At 43.3% G+C, this 20,759-nt stretch overlaps 1 protein-coding gene across 1 annotated transcript in view; it reads left to right on the top strand.

Annotated features, from left to right (window-relative positions):
- The window catches only part of LOC147030891 (pyruvate dehydrogenase (acetyl-transferring) kinase isozyme 2, mitochondrial-like), an 81,296-nt gene that overhangs the window by 29,185 nt on the left and 31,352 nt on the right, over nt 1-20,759 (top strand). Inside the window, exons 7-11 of the mRNA XM_085875431.1 lie at nt 3,883-3,960; nt 17,274-17,350; nt 17,801-17,899; nt 17,996-18,106; nt 19,882-19,995. Of these exons, the coding sequence (XP_085731557.1) occupies nt 3,883-3,960; nt 17,274-17,350; nt 17,801-17,899; nt 17,996-18,106; nt 19,882-19,995 (479 nt within the window). The remainder of the gene's footprint in view (nt 1-3,882; nt 3,961-17,273; nt 17,351-17,800; nt 17,900-17,995; nt 18,107-19,881; nt 19,996-20,759) is intronic.

Consider the following 20,759-nt stretch of genomic DNA (forward strand, 5'->3'; position numbering starts at 1 on the left):
CTTAAACACCCTTCGTAAATCCTTATCTGGTGTCACCATGGGAACTAATCCCTTAAAAAGCATCACCTATGCAGATGACATCTGTGTCTGCATAAATAATGCAGAAGACATTGTTAAGATGACGATTACCTTGGATCTCTTTAGTAAAGCATCATCAGCCAGAATAAATTGGGCTAAAACAGAAGCACTGTGGCTCCAACCCTCTACCTATCCCTTATCCACCCCCCCCCTCTTTCCCTCTCCCTCCTTGTCTCCCTGGCAATATTTCTTGGAAAAGTGATGGGATCAAATGCTTGGGAGTGTTTCTTGGTCCGGGCGATTTTGTGAGGCATAACTGGGAAGGTTTGTTGGCATGCATGGAACTAATCTTACTGAAATGGAAGAGCTTACTCTGCCAACTGTCCTACTAAGGCAGGGTACTAGTTATCAACAGTCTGGTCACCTCAACGTTATGGTGCAAGGTTCTTGCCCTACAGCCACCTGCAGACATCGTGGACAACATACAGAAATGAATTACTCGTTTCTTCTGGTCTGGGAAGCTTTAGCTGCGACCGGAAATCCTGAACCTACCAGTGGCTGAAGGTGGCCAAGGACTTGTGAATGTTAAGTGCCGCATTCATGGCTTTCCGGCTGCGAACAATATGGCGCTTCTTGTATGAACACTGTTTGGTCTGGAGACAACTCACCAGTTGCATCTTCCGACAAGCTGGAAAATTGAACTTTGCACAAGAGTTGTTCTTGATGGACTCAACCAAGATGGATTTGTCTGGGTTACCTGCTTTTCACCGAAGCCCACTCAATGCATGGCAAGCTTTCGGCTGCCGTCGTGACCCCTCGACCTACACTGAACCCATGTTCTTCAACGAGCCACTGTTTCACAACAGTTTATTTGAAGGCAATGAAGGGGAAAATGCTTTCATTCAGCAGTTCATAAACAATGCAATAACGAAACTGTGCCACTTGAAGAATGTCACCAATGATAGGTGGCTAAGTGCCACTGCTCTTGCGTCAGAGGTTGGCATTAGATCATGTCGCAAAGTGGACAGCGTGCTGAAATCAGTACTACACACCTACTGTGCCTCACAAAAAGTTTGGAAAAAAACCCCTCCCATCCCCACCTCAGACTTTTCCCCACCTTTCCCAAACCTTTATCTATCTGGCTCAACTGGTCTAGAACCTATTGGTTTTGGTCGATCTCGATCCCTTTCTGGGAATAATCGAAAAACCCTGAACATACAATGCCTAACAGTCCTTTTTCCCTCTTTGTCCTCCCCTGTATCCTGTAGATGGGTCACAGTCTTACCAAAACCCCCTCCCCTTTATCCTATTTGGAATTGGTACTATAGACCGCCTGTACCAAAACGGGTTGGAGATCTCCATTTGAGAATCGCACATTGGGTATTGCCAACAAATTATTTAATTCACAGGTTCTCACAAACAAAAAGTGAACAATGTCCCTTCTGTGGACAAACCGAAACACTACCTCACACGTACATACGCTGTAACCGTTTAACACCTTTATTTGTTTTCCTGAAGATGCTTTTGGCACGTCTCTCGAGTCATTTTGATTTTCCAACCTTAATTTTTGGCTCGAGTATGCCCTTCAACTCCCCAACAGCAATCCTAATTCATTTTTTCCTTTCACAAGCTAAGTTTGCTTTATATAAAACAAGAAAATAAAAAATGTGCAATGATTTGAATACAATAGACAGCTTCGAGGTGTTTAAAGCCCTTTGTGTTTCTAGAATCAAACTGGAGTTCTGGTGTTGCTCTCAGGTTCAGGTGTTTGAGACCCAATGGTGTGTAAACAATGCTTTCTGTGAAGTATCTGAAGGTCAGTGAAAATTAACTTGTTAGTTAGTCACTGTATACCCTCTGTCTAAATTTTCTCTTTGTTTGGTTATGATGTAAAATTGTGTGCAACTGTGTGAGCCTCTGCATGTGAGGCAATCAATTTTCATACTTTTGTAATAAAAGGACATAAAAGTCCTCTATCTCTATATCTCTATATCTCTATATCTCTATATCTCGATCTCTCTTTCTCTCTGTCTCTCTCTCCATAAACAAGGAACTACAGTACATGCAAACATTGCAGTGAGTGATCAGTGACTTACACGTACATGTCTTCCTGGATGATTGACATGACAACCTGAAGGATTATGTGAAATTGAGATGAAGAAAAGAGATGAATCATAATAAATGAGAATATGATACATGGGTAAGGGGTGGTGGGTGGATTGAGAATTAATGAATGATTATAAAAAGAGGAAAATAAAATATTGTCGTAATGGAAACAGGATATATGATGAAGATAATGTAAAACCATCTCGAGTCTGGGAAGGACGAGACTCGATTTGGAATGACTAAAATGAAAACCTATCGCAAGGCACAGCATGTTTAAGCTCTCAGCGGATGCACGCTGGCCATACCGCACTTAAACCGACATGGTTCGGGGTAAAACGGCCTTGGCATTGCAATGCAGAAGAGGGTCAAACATGTCCATACTGATCTTGATTAGGACTCGATGGTTGTTCAGAAACATTCACATTCGGCTCGATGATCGCAAATTGTTTATGTCCACCGTGTTGTGTGGAATGTCATGTAAAGGTTGATATGATTGTGTGGTTGGTCGTTTTGTGTGGGATGGTGTATAAATGTTAGAGGGTCATTCTCTTCCCCCTTGAGTTCTGTTTCACCGTAACCCTCCCTCCTCTACCACCCCCTCACACCCCCCCACCCCAATACCTATACCTCTGCCTGCCACTACTTGTTGTTGAATGGATGAGAAAAATCAAACATTTTCAAAATCTCTTGTCTTGCTTATGTTGACCCCAAATGTTGTCGCATGAAACAAGCTTGCTAAATCTCCATCGTCATTATTTAGTCTCAAAAGGAGATTATATTTACCTCTGCCACCGAAAGTGGAGGAGGTTTTGTGTTCATCTTTTTCTGTTTGTTTGTCTGTCGGTTTGTCTGTGTACAGGATATCTCAAAAAGTTGTGGACAGGTTAGGTGTGTGACAAGGACGAAGTGATTAGATTTTGGTGAAGATCTGGATCAGGATCCGACAAGTCGAATTTTTAAAGTGATTCTTCACCATTGAGAGATCGGGCTAAAAATGATAAATAGCACGATATCTCAACAACTTGTGGACTGATTCGGACGAAACTTAGTGGACACGTTGGGTGTGTCGCAAGAACGAATTGATTCGATTTTGGTGAAGATCCAAATCCGGATCTGGATCCGATAATTATTTAATTTTTAAAGTGATTCTTCACCATTGAGAGATGAGGCCAAAAACGATATCGTACTGTATAGCATGATATTTCAAAAATTGAATGGGCTCGATATGTTCTCATGGATCAGGCATTGTGTGGTGGAGGTATGCGCTCTACTGAGTGCCCTTCAAGTTTATGCTGTTTCATTTCTTTATTTTAAACTAACAAGGGTTTCCCCGGCGTTGGCCGGTGCTCTCCTCATCCTATTGGCACTTTGAAAATATCAAATTTTGATTTTTTGTTTCCTTTTTTATTTGTGGTACCTGAAACATTTCCCTACACCCCACAAAGGAATGGGGTCGGGGATCATTTAATATCAGCTTTCACAAAGATACAAATTTTTAGCCACAACAGAGCAATTGTTCAAAAAAAAAAAGACAACTTTTTTTTTTCAAAATTTTCACATTTTTTTTTTCTTTGCCTAAAACACTCCACCGTACTCCCTGATGAACCTATGAAAGTTTGACGGAGATGCGTTTGGCCGTCTCTGAGGAAAATGGGCACACACACACACACACACACACACATACACACACACACACACACACGCACACATTCTTCTGTCTTATAGTTATTGATGATCCTTGCTGTTATTCTTGTGCAGATGCTTACGAAAATGCGAAGATGCTGTGTGATCAGTATTACTTGGGCTCACCGGAGCTGAAGGTGGACAAACTAAATGGTAACCTTTGTTTTTTTGAAATTACCACGTTTCAGATTACGTTGTTTATTTTATAACAATACAAACTGAATTTTTGATGTTTTCTTTTTACAGCAGTAATTTTTGGCCATGACATGATATGTGAAGAATGCTTTTTTGTCATGCTCCGATGTGGATATTTGCAAAGTCACGTGACTATTGCACATTGTTACCTCCGGGTTGTGGTTTGGGTACTTCTGCTTTGAAACAAGACATTCATTCCTTGGTCTTGTCTGAAACCGTAGTCATTGTCTCTCCGAGGGTGCTTCAAATGGGACCGATAAAATGCGTGATTTACCATATATAAAATGGTCATCATGTGCTGTTTTTGGAATATGTCCCTGAGGAAGTTGGAAGATCATGCACGAAACAACATCTGAGGCTAAGTCTGCTCTTTCATATTTGGTTCAAAATCGTTAGTTGTGCTTCGGTTGGCTGTGCCTTTTTTCTTGAACAATGGATAATCCCAACTGCCTTCATGATGTAATAATATGATGTTCTCTTTACATTTATTATTTTCATATAATGAAAGAAATATGGGATTTTGCTCAGGGAGGTTTTTTAAACAAAATTCGAGTTTATATAGACAAGTAAAGAACCCATCCTTACAGACAGCTTAATTCCCCCACTTCTATGATGTCGATATGCGTACGCAATGTGTATATGGTCGTATACGAGTGCGGTTATATGGCCCTCGGGCACTCTGTGGGATTCTCAGGAATTTTGCACAAAAGGGACAGATATAGTCAGGTGGCCATATACTCGTGGGCATGCTTGCATTCTGCAAGGAGATACTGGGGTGCATCCTATTTGCAGATTTATTGAAAATAAGCTTTGAGTTCATATATTTGATGAAGTGTATTTTGAGAGATCTTTTTATATTTGATAAAGTACACGGTCCATTAAAACAAAAAGTCGAAATCCCAAAAACTATGCCAAACGTGAAATAAAAGATCGCGCCTGCACTGCACAACCAACCACGAGCACTGCTTGAAGCGAAATTAAAATCTGGGCATACACAGCTGAAGATATCAGTTGTTGCCAAAGTAATAATCACCCCATCATCGATCATACACATATTGTTGTGGGTCCGAGTTTTGGTGGCGAGCACGACCGCGAGGTGGAGCAGTAGAGTGGGCTCCACCGAACATGCGGAATTTATAGGTCGTCACCCCGGATAACTCTGGAGCCGACGTGTCCCTTATCGGACTGAAGATCGCCAATAGGTCGACCACGTGGGATAGGGTCGATTGCCAATTTCAATTTACCTGAATACCCACGTCGTCCATCCAAACTACCGGGGAAATTCACCCTCTGCAGGATCTGTGCGATCTGGGCCGTTACCGAGCTGGATCCGAGCCGTACCCTGAGCGGAGAGTACCAGAATCCTGTCGGGCAGATTGCACGATTTGCCGCTTCCAAATTTCCCAACACCAGGTTGGAAATGTCCCACACACGATGACCGGCTGCTTGACAAATGCCACAATCTCTGTCTCGTGAACACTCCTGCCATGAGCACACTGTCTCTCCAATGCTGGTCCAGACAACCACTCTTTCTCTCCAGGAGGGAGGGGCCTCTTCTCCTGGCCTCTCGCCTCCTCATTGGTCGGACCCATCACGCGATTCCCTGGCCGTCCTCCATTGGACAGGCCCACGGTAGGTGGGGCAACTCCCACCCTTCTGGGTGGAGTCCCGATCAGAGGCGCCTGTAGCTCCGCCCACCTCCTCATCTCTGACCACGTGTGTAATGGCGATCGTATTGAGTCGGAAATGGGGCGGGTGAGACACCCGCTTCTTGCCGATTGACTAAAGAGGGACGCCATGCCTATGTTGGACTCCGCCCACACGCGCGCTTGCTGGCGAACGCGCAAAGAATGCGGCGAGCAGAGTGTTGTGAGAGCGAAGATGGGCGTTGTTGTCGTCGTCGATGTAAAAATCCTATCTACATAATAACTTCGCAGCGCATGCACACTTAATTCCCATTAGACAAAGGGAAAAGGAAGCCATCTATCCACATTAACTTATTGAAATAACTGAGCTATGGGGACCTGAATGTTGAATGCTCATGGCTGCCAGATTCGTAACAATAGTAACGTTACATTAGAGCACTAGGATCAAAAGAGATTTAAGCTAAAATGGTCATAATAAATGATTCGCTGAATAATAATAACTAGAACGGCACTTGGGGGACTGCATACCTCCACCAGGCTGAACAGTTTGTTTTCTGTCCCACTGATAGGCCAGATCTGGATCTGGATCTGAACCAAAATCGAATCTGCTTGTTCTTGTCACCTCACCAACTCATCACCTAGTTTTGTCGGGAACTTGTCCACAACGTTTTGAAATGTTGTGCTATATATCATTTTTGGCCCCATCTCTCAATTGTGAAGAATCGCTGAAAAATTTTCATGTCTGGATTTGGATCTGGATCTTCATCAAAATCTAATCAGTTCGTCCTTGTCACACACCCAACCTATACATCAAATTTCATCCAAAATCAATCCACAACCTTTTCAGATATCCTTCTCGCAGACAGACAGGGGCGAAAACATAACTTCCATACACCTTTGGTGGCGGAGATGATAATAGAAGAATACAGTTTATATAAATGATGAAATACATGTAAACATGCAGTACCGTCCTAACTATGTAATAATGGAAATGCACTTCTCTGGTTACTTTATTGTTCCAATATTGTTCTGGAGTATGTCAGTTTGCACTTTAACATCACTGTATATCGTCCGTAAACTATGAATGTTTATTACCACTACCACTGTACACCATCCATATTTTGCCATTTATGACCTGACAGTCTTTGGTCATGTAACGCTCTGTTACTGAGAGCGAGGCTACACCGGCCAACTTTTGTTTCTCAATATTTTAGTTGCCAGACAGTTTGTGATTTTTTTTTTGTTTTCCATAATCGTGAGCCCACCCAGAAAATAGTAAATGTTTATATCGGTGTGTGTGTACACACTGGTATGTGCTGGATGGATGGGGTAAAGACTGTAACCAAGCGGTCACGGCCTGAGCTTCAGGAAGCATTGCAAGATAGGGATGTTTGGAGAAATCTTGTCATGAATGTCACCAGAAGTCGCACAAGACTTGATGGATCGAGACTTGATGGACCAAGGTGTGTGCGTGTGTGTCATTTGTTGTTTTATCCATTTGCGGGTTTCAAGAGGTGGAACGGAGTTCTCCCAGGACTCAAAGTATCCACCTCTGCTTCGGTAAGGGATCACAGTTCATGGACCAAACTATTGAATTTTTGTTGTTCTCAGAGTTTTATTCTGATGGCGCTTTTCATGATCATCACGTCACCGACTCGTAGAATTGAATTCTCAATTTTACTGACCAGTCCACCCCAGAGAGGTAACACTCTCCCTCTCCAGTGTGGACTGGTCTATAAAATTGAGAATGAAATTCTCTTCCTGGCATTGGCTGCAGTACAATTCCACTGGGAAGTCGGGGGCTGTCGCTCTGAGCTCATACATAATAGGTGGAAGCGTATGCAACTGTTTAGCCAGAAGAGCCTTTTCCATACATTAGTCCAGGCATTATATGACAAAGAAGGACTGAACCTCACACAAATTGCAACAGAAAATCTGATAAGTGTTCATTACTCATAAATGTGTCCTCTATAACATATAAAAGTCCTAATGAATCCAAGTGGTGGGAATTTTTTATTTTTTATAAATTAAAATTCCGAGTGCGGGCCCGTAGGTGCGTGCCAGTATGTGCAGCTTCGTGCCTGCAGTATCAGGTCCCCAGCATCAATTGTGACGTCATATCAAACGAAGAAGAAGAATTGTGACACCTCCTCTCTCTCTCCCCCCCTCTCCCCCCCCTCTCTCCCCACTCTCTCCCCCCTCTCTCCCCCTCTCTCCCCCTCTCTCCCCCTCTCTCCCCCTCTCTCCCCTCTCTCCCCCTCTGTCCCCCTCCTCTGTCCCCTCCTCTCTCACCCCACCTCTCTCGCCCCTCTCTCCATACCCTCTCTTGCCCCCCTCTTCCCCCCTCCTCTCTCCCCCTCCTCTCTCCCTCCCCTCGCTTGCCCCCCTCTCACCCCCTCTCACCCCCCTCTCACCCCCTCTCTCACCCTTCTCTCTCCCCCTCCTCTCTCCCTTCTCTTGCCCCCTCTCACCCCCTCTCGCCCTTCTCTCTCCCCTCCTCTGTCCCCCTCCTCTCTCCCTCCCCTCTCTTTCGCCCCCCTCTCACCCCCTCTCTCGCCCTTATCTCTCCCCCTCCTCCTTCCCTTCTCTTTCCCCCTCTCACCCCCTCCGCCCTTCTCTCTCCCCCTCCTCTGTCCCCCTCCTCTCTCCCTCTCCTCTCTTTCCCCTCTCACCCCCTCTCTCGCCCTTCTCTCTCCTCCCTCCTCTCACCCCCTTCTCTGTCCCCCTTCTCTGTCCCCCCTTCTCTGTCCCCCCTTCTCTGTCCCCCTTCTCTGTCCCCCCTTCTCTGTCCCCCCTTCTCTGTCCCCCCTCCTCTTTCCCCTCTCCTCTCTCTCGCCCCCTCTCTCCCCCTCTCTCCCCCTCTCTCCCCCTCTCTTCCCTCTCTTCCCCTCTCTCCCCTCTCTCCCCCTCTCTCCCCCTCTCTCCCCCCTCTCTCCCCCTCTCTCCCTCCTCTCTCCCCTCTCACCCCTTCCTCTCTCCCCCTTCCTCTCTCACCCCTCCTCTGTCCCCTCCTCTCTCCCTCCCCTCTCTTGCCCCTCACCCCCTCTCTCGCCCTTCTCTCTCTCCCGCCTCTCTCCCCCCTCCTCTCTCGTCCCTCCTCTCTCGTCCCTCCTCTCTCGTCCCTCCTCTCTTGTCCCTCCTCTCTCGTCCCTCCTCTCTCGTCCCTCCTCTCTCGTCCCTCCTCTCTCGTCCCTCCTCTCTCGTCCCTCCTCTCTCGTCCCTCCTCTCTCGTCCCTCTCTCTGTAAATGTATTCACAAATGTCTACCAAGCACAACGATTAATTCCAACCTTGGGAAAAAACAGCTTTCAAACCCTTGGGAAACAGCTGTTTCCTTTGGGAAAATTCAAACCTTTGGATTAATTAATAATTTGAATAATAATCAAACCTTGGAAGTTTGGCACATACCGAGGTATGGCACATACCCAGGTCCCCAGTGTCGATTGTGACGTCATACCAAACTAAGAAGAAAAATTGTGACGTCAATCTTCAAAAAAGAAAAAAAATTTTTTTTTAATAAACATTAATTGTGACATCATTCGTGATGTCATAGCACCGTGTCCTGTCATTGGTTCACAGATACATGGCCGTAACTTGGGAACCGCTCGTCCGATCAATATCAAACCTTGAAAAGGCACATCTGAGGGTCCCCAGCAATATTCCTGGCAAGTTTCAATCCGATCGGACCGGTGGTCGTCCGGTTAGTAATAATTTGGGGAAAAATTGGCATGAGAAGGTGGAACGACACCTTCAGCTGCCATATATACACCTTTTCAACACTAAAAAAGCAGTAATATGGCCGTAACTTAGGAACCGCTCGTCCGATTGACATCAAACCTCGAAAAGGCACATTTGCGGGTCCCTGGCAATATTCCTGGCAAGTTTCAATCGGATCGGACCAGCGGTCGTCGAAACGGCGGTGACAGACAGACACACAGAGATTGGTGGAATTATAGATAGATTAAAATTATTTTTAATTATTTTTAATTTTATTTTATTTTTCCAAAATGTTTCTTAACCGTATTCTGGTCCCACTTTTTGCTACTTTATAATGGGATATTTAGCAACACTCTAACTATATATGTAATACTAAACACATTTCCATAGGAAGATGGTCTGATTTTATTATTGAGATGACCCGTGCCTTCAGTTAAGACCTCTAAATAATTTAAATCCATTTATTATGGCCTGGCATATATACTTTAATAGTGCATGCACTGATGCTCAACACAACTAATAATGTATAAAGATAAAAAGTCATGTGCTTCTGAAGACATTATTTTAAAGTAACAACACTAATATTATACTATATAAGGCAACATAATATTTTAGGTTGTCTGGTTACTCAACCACTGGTTTCATCATCGTCATCGTCATCGTCATCGTCATCGTCATCACATTCAGTCTGAAATGAATTTGCACACCCTGATCCTTTGCAGTTGCTACATGCAACAGAGCACTCAATGTCATGCTTCTTGCATGTGCACCTTAGGCTGCTGCAATCTGTCTTGCAGCTGCATCTGATGACCTGCAGGAGTTCCTGGGGGAGATGGTGGTAAGTCAGTTTGGACAGGGATGACCCCCCCCCCCATCACTTTCTTTCCATCCCCATCTCTGGCGGCAGGAGTTCATCCACGGTTCCCTTCCACTGCTGCACCTGGTGGTACACGCGGAGACTGTGGTACTTTGCTGCTGCAGAGGTAGGTGATAGGCTCTGTCGCTGTACATAAGAAGTTCTAGTAGCCACCTTCTCACAAAAGTGCTTGTGTCGTAGTGAGTTGAGTCCCTCCCCAGGCCTTACCATTGTACGGGCAGACCAAAGCATTCTCTCCTGCTGCCGCAACATCTGCTGTGGAAGCTGACGGTGTGTCAAACACTGTAGCTTGCTCACGGAAGTCATCACTGGTTGTGAATTTCTTGAGGGTGGCTCCTTTACCAATGCCATACATGCGGGATGTAGTATCACACCCAAGGATCACGTGGATGAAGAGAATGTGAGTGCACACATTGGGACCCAGTTGCTGCTTGAGAGCCTTGGTGTTCCAGACACGTGGGTTCTTTGTGCTCTTCTTTGGCTCAGGTTGGATGAAGAGGTCATGTGACTCGAGCTTGGTATGCGAGGTAAGGAGCATGAGGAGATCTGTATCATCACCAATGAGCACAGTGTTTGTTGTGGTTGAAGTCTCCACTGCTTTCTGCACTATGAGAAGATCAGCATCACCTGAAGCATGATATGTCTGACAGTTCTTCTTCTGCAGTTGGCCACTGAGCATGTTGATGAACTGTTGCTTGTTTGTGTTGTTTGCGAGGAACTCGTCTTTCTTCATTGTAACAGGCATGCCCTCATCAAAAGTCACGGTTGCTCCAGTCCTCCTACCTGCTCGTCTCTGGTGTGTCATGTCCTTGGTGGATGTACCCTCATAACCATCGAAAATGACAATTGCCTGCCCATACTTTCTTGTGACATACTCGGAGTACAACCTGCAGATGTTATTGTATGTGGATCCACGTGTCCATGGGATGTGCTGAACAAGTGCTCCACCATCCAGCACGTACTGAACCTGGTCTGTGATCTCTGGAAGGTCAAGTGTGAGGAGGGCCCAGATGGCATCTGCTAGCACTGGCTTCTGTGGCTGTTGAAGCATTAGGGAGGTGTCAAACGGTGCTGGTGGATGACTGCACAGCTCATACTTGAATACTGACGCCAGATCTCGTGATGCTTTTGCAGCAACTGTGAGTCGCTGGAAAAGTAGTTGAGGATCCACCTGCACTGCTTCGCCACCAATCTTCACTGATGATTGCGTGCTCAAGGTGATTGCCTGATCCCTTTTCATGAATGTGTACTCAGCAGTGGTGTGTCCATCCATGCTGGCCAAGATGGTGTTCCTGATGGTCATTGCCTTGTCAACATTCACAGTAGTGTGTGCATGGACCCCAGTCGAGACACTGCGCAAGCTTGGATCAGGGAAAAAGGGGTTTCTTTCATGGAGATAGTTCAGAACTGCGTGTGTGTCCTTGAGTTCACGTGCTTACCTTGCATCTGTCATGCCCTTGTTTTGCTCACCAGTGTTGTAATTGACTCCTGTTAGCTCTTGCATGGCATTGTTGACTTCAGCACAAGCTGGCATGGCGAGGAGCCATGTTACACGCTGCTGTTCTGTCATCCCTCGCCCTTTTGTGATGCCACCACTGGTCTTCATGCTTTTCATTAGCACTTGTTTAATGATGAGATCTACGGACAGGTTATTCTACGGACATCGCCCATAGGCGATTACTTCTTCTGACCATGCACTGGACTGATTACTTTGAACATGCACTGGACTGATTACTTTTAACATGCACTGGACTGCACCCAATATCATGTCTCATGTAAAACAAAGTTTCTGGTAGATTGTGGATAGTACTGAACCCTTTGTGTGGACATCAGACAAGCAGACATGCAAAAATCCATTATTTTAACATGGGCGGCAATGGAGAAAAATGCCATCACTGATTTCAGTACTTTTCAATGGTTTCCACCACTTGGATTCCTTAGGATTTTTGATATGTTATTCAGGACATATTTATGAGAATAAACCAGTTGAAAGAGTTTCTGTTGCAATTTGTGTGAGGTCATGTCATATAATGCCTGTACTAATATGTATATATGTATATATATATATATATATATATATATATATATATATATATATATATATATATATATATATATATATATATATATATATATGTATGTATATATATGTATGTATATATGTGTATATATATATATATATGTGTATATATATATATATATATATATATATATATATATATATATATATATATATATATATATATATATATATATATATATATATATATTTCTTCTTCTTCTTTCGGCTGCTCCCGTTCGGGGTCGCCACAGCGGATCATCCGTATGATCCGCATGGTGATTTGGCACATGTTTTACGCCGGATGCCCTTCCTGACGCAACCCTGGTCGCCTCTTACGACACAGGGATATGGTACACCTATTTTAACCGGGGTGTTAAACTTTGTTTAAAATAAATTATAAATATATTAAAAAAAAAATTTATTTCCTTGTAAAAATAAGTAACTTCAAATCGATCAAAATAATCGCAAGCAAATAAAGAATTATTCAGGCATTGATAGAAAAACATACAAAGAGCAGATGCTTATCACTATGCCTTACTAAACAATTAAACACGAGACAAGGGTACTCAGCAGATCATTCAGGGAGGAAGAGAAATCCGGTTTCGCTCACCAAGTAGAAGTCGTCGTACGTCAAATAAAACGTCCCAAAATGTGTGAGCGTGCCTTAGTCCGTTTCCAGCATCCTGCCTTGCCATGCACCCACTCGCAAACATGCTTGAACGCCAATCGACGTCACGCCGCCACCCCCAGGAACCAGGGATGCCAAGAATCAGGTACGTCAAGAGCAGGTCTCGAGCAGAACCAGCATTAGCAGTCTGAGCATCACCCACCGTCAGGAGCCACCAGGAGCCACAACTAACGGACAGCTGTGAGAAGCTGTAAGGTGCAAGGCCGTCACCAACTGTCACAAACTCAACTGTCACAAACTCAACTGTCACCAGCTCACCAACCGTCTGACTGGAACTGACGAGCTGAAAATAGCCGTCACCCAGCTGTCACTGACACAAACTGTCACAAAACTCTCAAAGCTGTAAGAACCGCAACCAGCTATCACCAACTGACTGACAAAAACAGTCCACTCATCCTTTTTCTAGGTGACTTCAGCCTCAAGCAGACTTCAGCCAAATCCACCTTGCCTATTGGCGCATCGTTGCACGTGACAAACCGCCCATCTCTCGATCATTCCTGAGAAAGCAGCCATTTGCCAGAATTACCGAGCGAAAATGTGAAGCGCTCATAAAACGTCAACAACAATTTTCACCTCAATGTTCAGCCCGATACAAAAAAAGAGCCAGTTAGCGTCCATAGAGCTGCTGAACGGGGTGTCAAACGTTGATGGAAAAAGGTGCGTGAACCTCCGTTGGGCTAACGGCTATCTCGCATGCATGAATGTGTCTGTTGTAAAGAGAAAAAGGCCATCCCATAAGAAAGGGAATCTCTTCTTTACCCTTCTCAACACATCAAAGTTGGAATCCCACCAGACATGGGGATGGGTATATCCTGGACATGCATTCAGGGAAATAACTTTTTGAGGACCTAAATGTTTGTATGCATTTGTCAGATCCGATTCTGAAATCCATAACACTATATATATAATATGTATATATACATATTGTTGTGGGCCGGGGGTCAGTGGCGAGGAACGACCTTTAGACGGAGCAATAGGGCCATCTCCCAACGAACACCCGGAATTAAAAGGTCGTCACCCCAGATAAATCCGGAGTCGATGGGTCACTTAAAGGACCGTGGTCGCCAATATTTTGACGGCGTGAGGCAGGGTCCACTTGTCTATTCCAATTTACCTTTGTACTCATGCCATCTCTACCTTCCAATGGCAAAACCTAGTAAGTCACTTTTTGGTCAAAGTTGAGATTTTGTCATTTTTGGAGTTACTAGGTTCTGTCACATGTTTATACTATAACAAAATCTGTAAAAGTGGATCCTAGATGCTTGAATGTAAATGGTAAAACCGAGCAAGTCAGTCAGATTTGGCCTTTGATAAAACAGTTTTCCTTTGTTTTCTCTAAAGTCTAAATGAACAAAAGATGACTTACTACGTTTTGCCATTGGACGACAGATCTAGCTACCGGAGAAGCCACACCCTCGGACGACTCTGTCCGAACCGAGTCGCACGTACCGACTCGAGTCCGGCGTAACCGAGCGAGAGTTACCAGAGCCGCGCCGGTCCCAATGACAACTTACGGCCCAAACGGCCTCACTATTTCTCAAGCCCGAACCGTGCTGGTTCAATGGTAAAAACGACAGGCAACAAACTGGAACATTTAACAGATATTTATTTATAATGGGGAGAGGGTGACAAAGAGCAGAGTTATCCGAATAGAAGAAATGCAATTTACAATGAACACAGGCACTGAACAGTCTCGACTTGCAGGACGGGCGCCACACACACACACACACACACACACACACACACACACACACACACACACACACACACACACACACACACACACACACACACACACACACACACACACACACACACACACACACACACACACAGACACACACACACACACACACAGACAAACACACACAAACACACACACACACACACACAAACACACACACACACACACAAACACACACACACACACACAAACACACACAAACACACACAAACACACACAAACACACACAAACACACACACACCCAAAAGAAATGTGGCCGGTTGGCCTTTATTTGACACTTCAGCTCGGGAGGGAAGGCGAGCTGAGGGTAAGAGTTCGGTCGGGCACCGTCCTTTCCACCTCGTGTGGTCTCGTAGAGACGAGCTGGTTCGGGGGGACGCAAACCCACACCTTCGTCGCTGCACCAAGCACCAGGGACTGGGTATGACGCAACGGATGCCAGCCAGCACAAGAACGGACAAGACGAGACGAGCACTTGCGGGCAAGACGAGAACGACAGCAGGCAAAGCGAGACGATCCCAGCAGGCAAAACGAGGGCAAACAAGGTGATGAGGCTTCTTTTTTTGCCAGACGGATCGCCCCCACTATTATTGATTCCTCACGTGAGGTGGGAGGGGTCCGTCCTTCGGTAACTCGCCTCCTCAATGGACGGGGGTGTGTCGGGGCGTCTCGGTATATATATACACATATATATATATATATATATATATATATATATATATATATATATATATATATATATATATATATATATATATATATATATATATGTGTGTATATATATGTGTATATATGTGTGTATATATATATATATATATATATATATATATGTGTATATATATATATATATATATATATATATATATATATATATATATATATATATATATATATATATATATATATATATATATATATATATATATATATATATATATATATATATATATATATATATATATATGTATATATATATATATATGTGTATATATATATGTGTGTATATATGTGTATATATATATATATATATATATATATATATATATATATATATATATGTGTGTATATATGTGTATATATGTGTATATATATATATGTGTGTATATATGTGTATATGTACATATATATATATATATATATATATATATATATATATATATATATATATATATATATATGTGTATATACATACATACATACATACATACATACATACATACATACATACATACATACTTATCCCCTCCAGACCACAATTAATTTTGCTCCCTATTTTATTTTAACATGTTTAGCTCACCTGGAACGTAGTTCAAGGAGCTTATGAAATGGCGTGTCGTCCGTCCGTCCACAAATACATGCAACTTCTTCTCTGAAACTACACAGATGATTTTGATGAAACATTACCACAACCTTCATCACCTGATATGCACCAAAGTTTGTTCATGGAATTAAACAACAACAAAAAATCGGGCACTAAAGGGTTCTACGGGGGGGTTGCCCTCCAAAATAGGTATTTGCTTTCTTCCCAGAAACTACACGTACAATTCCGATGAAACTTGATCTTGATCACCCGTGATGTACCAAAGGTTGTTCATGACATTAAAATAAATCGGGGTCTGAGGGGTTCTCCAGAGGGAGTTTGCGGGGGGAGTTTCTCCCCAACAGAAGTATTTGCATTCTTCTCCGAAATTATACACAATTCTCATGAAACTTGACTACAGCCTTCATCACCCTGATGTACCAAAGATTGTTCAAGACATTAAAATTTTTGGGGTCTCAGGGGGTTTAACGGGGGGTGGGGGGGGTTGCCCCCCAAAATATGTATTTGCTTTCTTCTCCTAAACTACACACACAATTCCGATGAAACTTCACCACAACCTTCATCACCCATATGATGTACCTCGGTTTTTCATTGCATTAAAAAAATTGGGTTCGAAGGAGGTACACGGTGGTGGGGGAGTGGGGGGGGAAGGTGTGGCCCCCAAAATTTGTATTTGCTTTCTTCTCCAAAACTACACACACATTTTCAATGAAACTTGATCACAACCTTCATCACCGGTGATGGACCAAGGTTTGTTCACGCAATTTAAAAAATTGGGGTCGCAGGGGGTTTGTGGGGATGGGGGGGTGTTGTTGCTCCCCAAAATAGGTATTTGCTACAACATTGGTTCATTGGTACATTTTGCTGATTCTGTCCCATGTTGACTTCGTCCTCACTATCATTATTCTACCAGGTGAGCGTTCAGGAGTAATTGCCCCTATTTTTCTTTGAACAAGAGAGGATGGTTGACAAAATGGTTCCAATAATTTTCTGTAGTATGCCAGTTTACAACAATTAGCAAAGAACCCGTCCTTACAGATAAGTCAATCCCCCCACTTCTATGATGTGTGCTATTAGAGTATTTTATTATGACTTGTAATACTGGTTTCCACAAAAAACAAACAAACAAACACACACTTCCCAAATCATATGTAGTGTGATCATGGTTTTTATTTTGTATGCAAAGACTGCAATAATTTTTTTTTACTCTTTGCAGATAAAGATCCTGATAAACTAATTCAAGTTGTCTACATTCCTTCTCATCTCTATCACATGCTTTTTGAGCTTTTTAAGGTTTGTGACCTGGACGTTTTGTTGCATATCATTTAACTTTTTCATGTGCTTATTTAAACCGAGTTGGCCTTATCATGCAATGTCTCTTGAAACGTTCCAAATGTGAAGCCCCTGTATCCTGTTAAAGCTAACCCTTAAAGTGTTATTTGTCATTAACCATCCATATTTTCAGTGTTTAGGCCTGTGACTTTGGAACCAGTTATGTAGTTTACTAATTACGTTTAATAATTGCCCAAGCCTCGGACTGATGAGCTTTGCGTATTTGTATCGATGGCTTGTTGGAGATACTGAAAATGTCCTTTTGAAAAAAAAATTAAGTCATTGCTTTATTCTCGTTTTCTGAACTCTGGCACCAACATGAATTTGTTGCTGACAATATCAGGGCAAGAGGAAGCCATTAAAACGATTAGAGGGAAGTTCTACTCATCTATGTGCTGTATTCATTTGCAGAATTCTATGCGTGCAACAGTGGAACAGCATGAGAGCAGTGCGACTTACCCACCAATTGATGTGCTCGTCACTCTGGGAGAGGAAGACCTCACCATCAGGGTTTGTCTTTGCACTTGAGTACCATGTGTTTGTTTGTTCACCGATTACTTTATGAACTCATGGAAATGAATTACTCGAGGGGTTACTCTTGTACAGATGAGTGATCATGGAGGCGGTGTTCCTTTGCGCAAGATTGATCGCTTGTTCAATTACATGTACTCCACTGCCCCTCTTCCACGCATGGACGTGGACAGGGCCACACCGTTGGTACGTACGTGGCTGCATGTGGAGAAGTTTTCAATTTTTTCATCGTGCTTTCCTTGATAACAAATACTTCTAAATTTTCATAAGCTTTGATTCATGGGATTTTTTTGTTTGAATAAGAAATAACTAAAGCAATGCACTTTGGGAAAATACCAGAAATGTTGATGTATTTACACATTTACTTTTTTGGTGTATTTACACAATACGGATGCAACCAATTCCTGCTTCTTCTTTTTTTCTATACATCGTCGAGGCTCCTAAAAGAGCTAGTACTAGTACACTGAATGGATCGAGACACAACAGGACAAAAGGAACAGTTGAGAGAGGGGGGAACCACCAACAGCAGAGTTGAATGCCAAGATAGAGGCAGACTTAGACAAATAATGGGTGTGGGGAGGAATGGGGGACAGGAGAGGATGCATGTGATGGACAAGATGACTACAGAAGAAAACTCACAGGAGAGGAAATGGGAAATTTGGAAGGAGGATGGATTGGCGTGGGGGTGGGGGGGGGTGGTTAATAAAGATAGAAAAGATTATGGTGCTGGATTGGGGATGATTTGAGATGGTGGTGAACAGCTGCTGTCTTGAAGACCTGGAGGGAATAATGACACTGAAGAAACCTGGGGGACAAAGGACAGAAAGAGCAGAGGGTTTGAGACCAGAAAGTAGAGGGTAGAAGACATTGACCACCTTTGTCCCCGTGATGGCAAAGTGATGGAGCCATGGACACAGCTTCATCATGGGAGATTCCAATAATCTTGTAGGTCTTGGTTTTCATGATGTGAGGCTGGTGAGCCAGTCCAGAGGGGAGAGCATTATTCAATCAAGTTGTGGATGAAAGCCTTGTAGGGGAATAGGAGTCCAGGTGTACCAAGGAAGGACATTGTATGATGGAGAATGCCCAGTCGGTGGCTTACTTTTGAGGCGTACTTTGAAATGTGGTTTGCCCAAGAAACATCATGGCTGATAGTGAGACCCAGGAATTTTATTGACTGAACTTCCTCAAGACGATTGTTCAGAAAGTAGATAGGTGGGTTTGCCAGATGGTCCTTTCTGAAAGAGAGAGAGAGAGTGAGAGTGAAAGAATATATCCATTTTGGAAAGAATATATCAATTTTTTTGGCGAGGGTGTTGTCAAGGTAAATTTGGGCTATTTATTCATTTGGAAGGAATGAGTAATCAAAAAGCAATCATTGTTGAGAGAACCCCCTACAACGAACAAAAATCGATACAATTGTTGTTACTTTCACTCAAAAGATTGTTATTCACCCCAAAAAGTATATTTGAGGAATTTTACTTCATTGTGAGGGTTTTATAATGGCCAATAGCAATGCTGGAATTTTTGTTTCCGTCTGTCCCTCTCACCCCTCGTGGTCCGTCATTTTAAAGTGTGGTGTCATGGCGGCTGGCTGTGTTTGTCTGTCAATGTTTGACGATCTCTGTGGTATTGTCTCCTCCTCCTCCTCCTCCTCCTCCTCCTCCTTCTCCTCCAACCTGAGCCACGTACTGCACCTTTGTGTCTCTCCCTCATCACCACACCGCGCTCCCATTTTAGATTTCACACTCTCTTTTCATTTCTTCTCTCAACCCCCACCCCCCCCCCCCACATCCTCCTCGTATTATTTTATTCTTGCTCTGCTTTTCTCTGCGGTAATGATTAATGATTTGTACGTGAATCCTTTTTCCTCCTTTGTAGTTCCGATTTCTGTGTGGCCTTGTCACTCTACTAATCGTGTATATGTATATGTATATGTATATATATAATTTTTTTTTTAGGCTGGCTTTGGATATGGACTACCCATATCTCGTCTTTACGCCCGCTACTTCCAGGGAGACCTGCAGCTTTACTCCATGGAGGGATTTGGAACGAGTGCAGTCATCTATCTTAAGGTGAACAACACTTGTTTTTGTATTTCTTTTGTGTCCTCTTTGCTCGGTTATAGGTTCGAACATATTTTTTACTGAAAGATATTATTTCCTTATTCTTTGTATCACACTTCTCAATCAGGAAGTCTCACTTATTTGGTCAGGAGTTTTCTTCTTCGTTTAGATTTGTTAATAGGAAAAACTTTTGGACTTGTTCATAAGAACATTCCTTTATAATGATTTCAATTTCGATGCGATATGGAAAATTCATGAAGACAACAGAAAGTGTTAACACATACCAGTCCCCCACCCCATTCCTCCGCAATCAATTTTATTAAGCCCAAACCCATAGAGCAGGTAGCTTGGATTGTCCAAAGCAAACATTTGTGGGAGGGGTGGCAAAGATGCCAGTGCATTGAGAGCTAGTCAACCACAATGTTTGGACTGGTGTCATCTGTCGACCAGACCAGGTGAGTCAGACAGATTCCTCTCACCCCAAAGGCCATTAATGAGTCAGCAGTTTATTGCTGACAATTCGAACAGTGATGTGGCTTTTCCTCCAAGACGAGTTTAACTTCCAGAACCTCTGAATCCAAATTCCTAATACTGCTGCCTCTTCAGATGGATTTGAATCCACAACCACTTGGCCACCACTGTACGTGGAGTTGGCTTCACAAATCAGCATGGGATCAATATTCACACCATACCATAGTAATTTGAGCTCACAAATCCTTGCAAAACTGCAGGCCATCCTGAAGCTGTTGCATTCCTAATTGCATCTCTCCAAA

This window comes from Eptatretus burgeri, chromosome 3 (assembly GCF_056783735.1).
Source record: "Eptatretus burgeri isolate ZD-2024b chromosome 3, Ebu_testis_v1, whole genome shotgun sequence".
NCBI classification, from domain to species: Eukaryota; Metazoa; Chordata; class Myxini; order Myxiniformes; family Myxinidae; genus Eptatretus; species Eptatretus burgeri.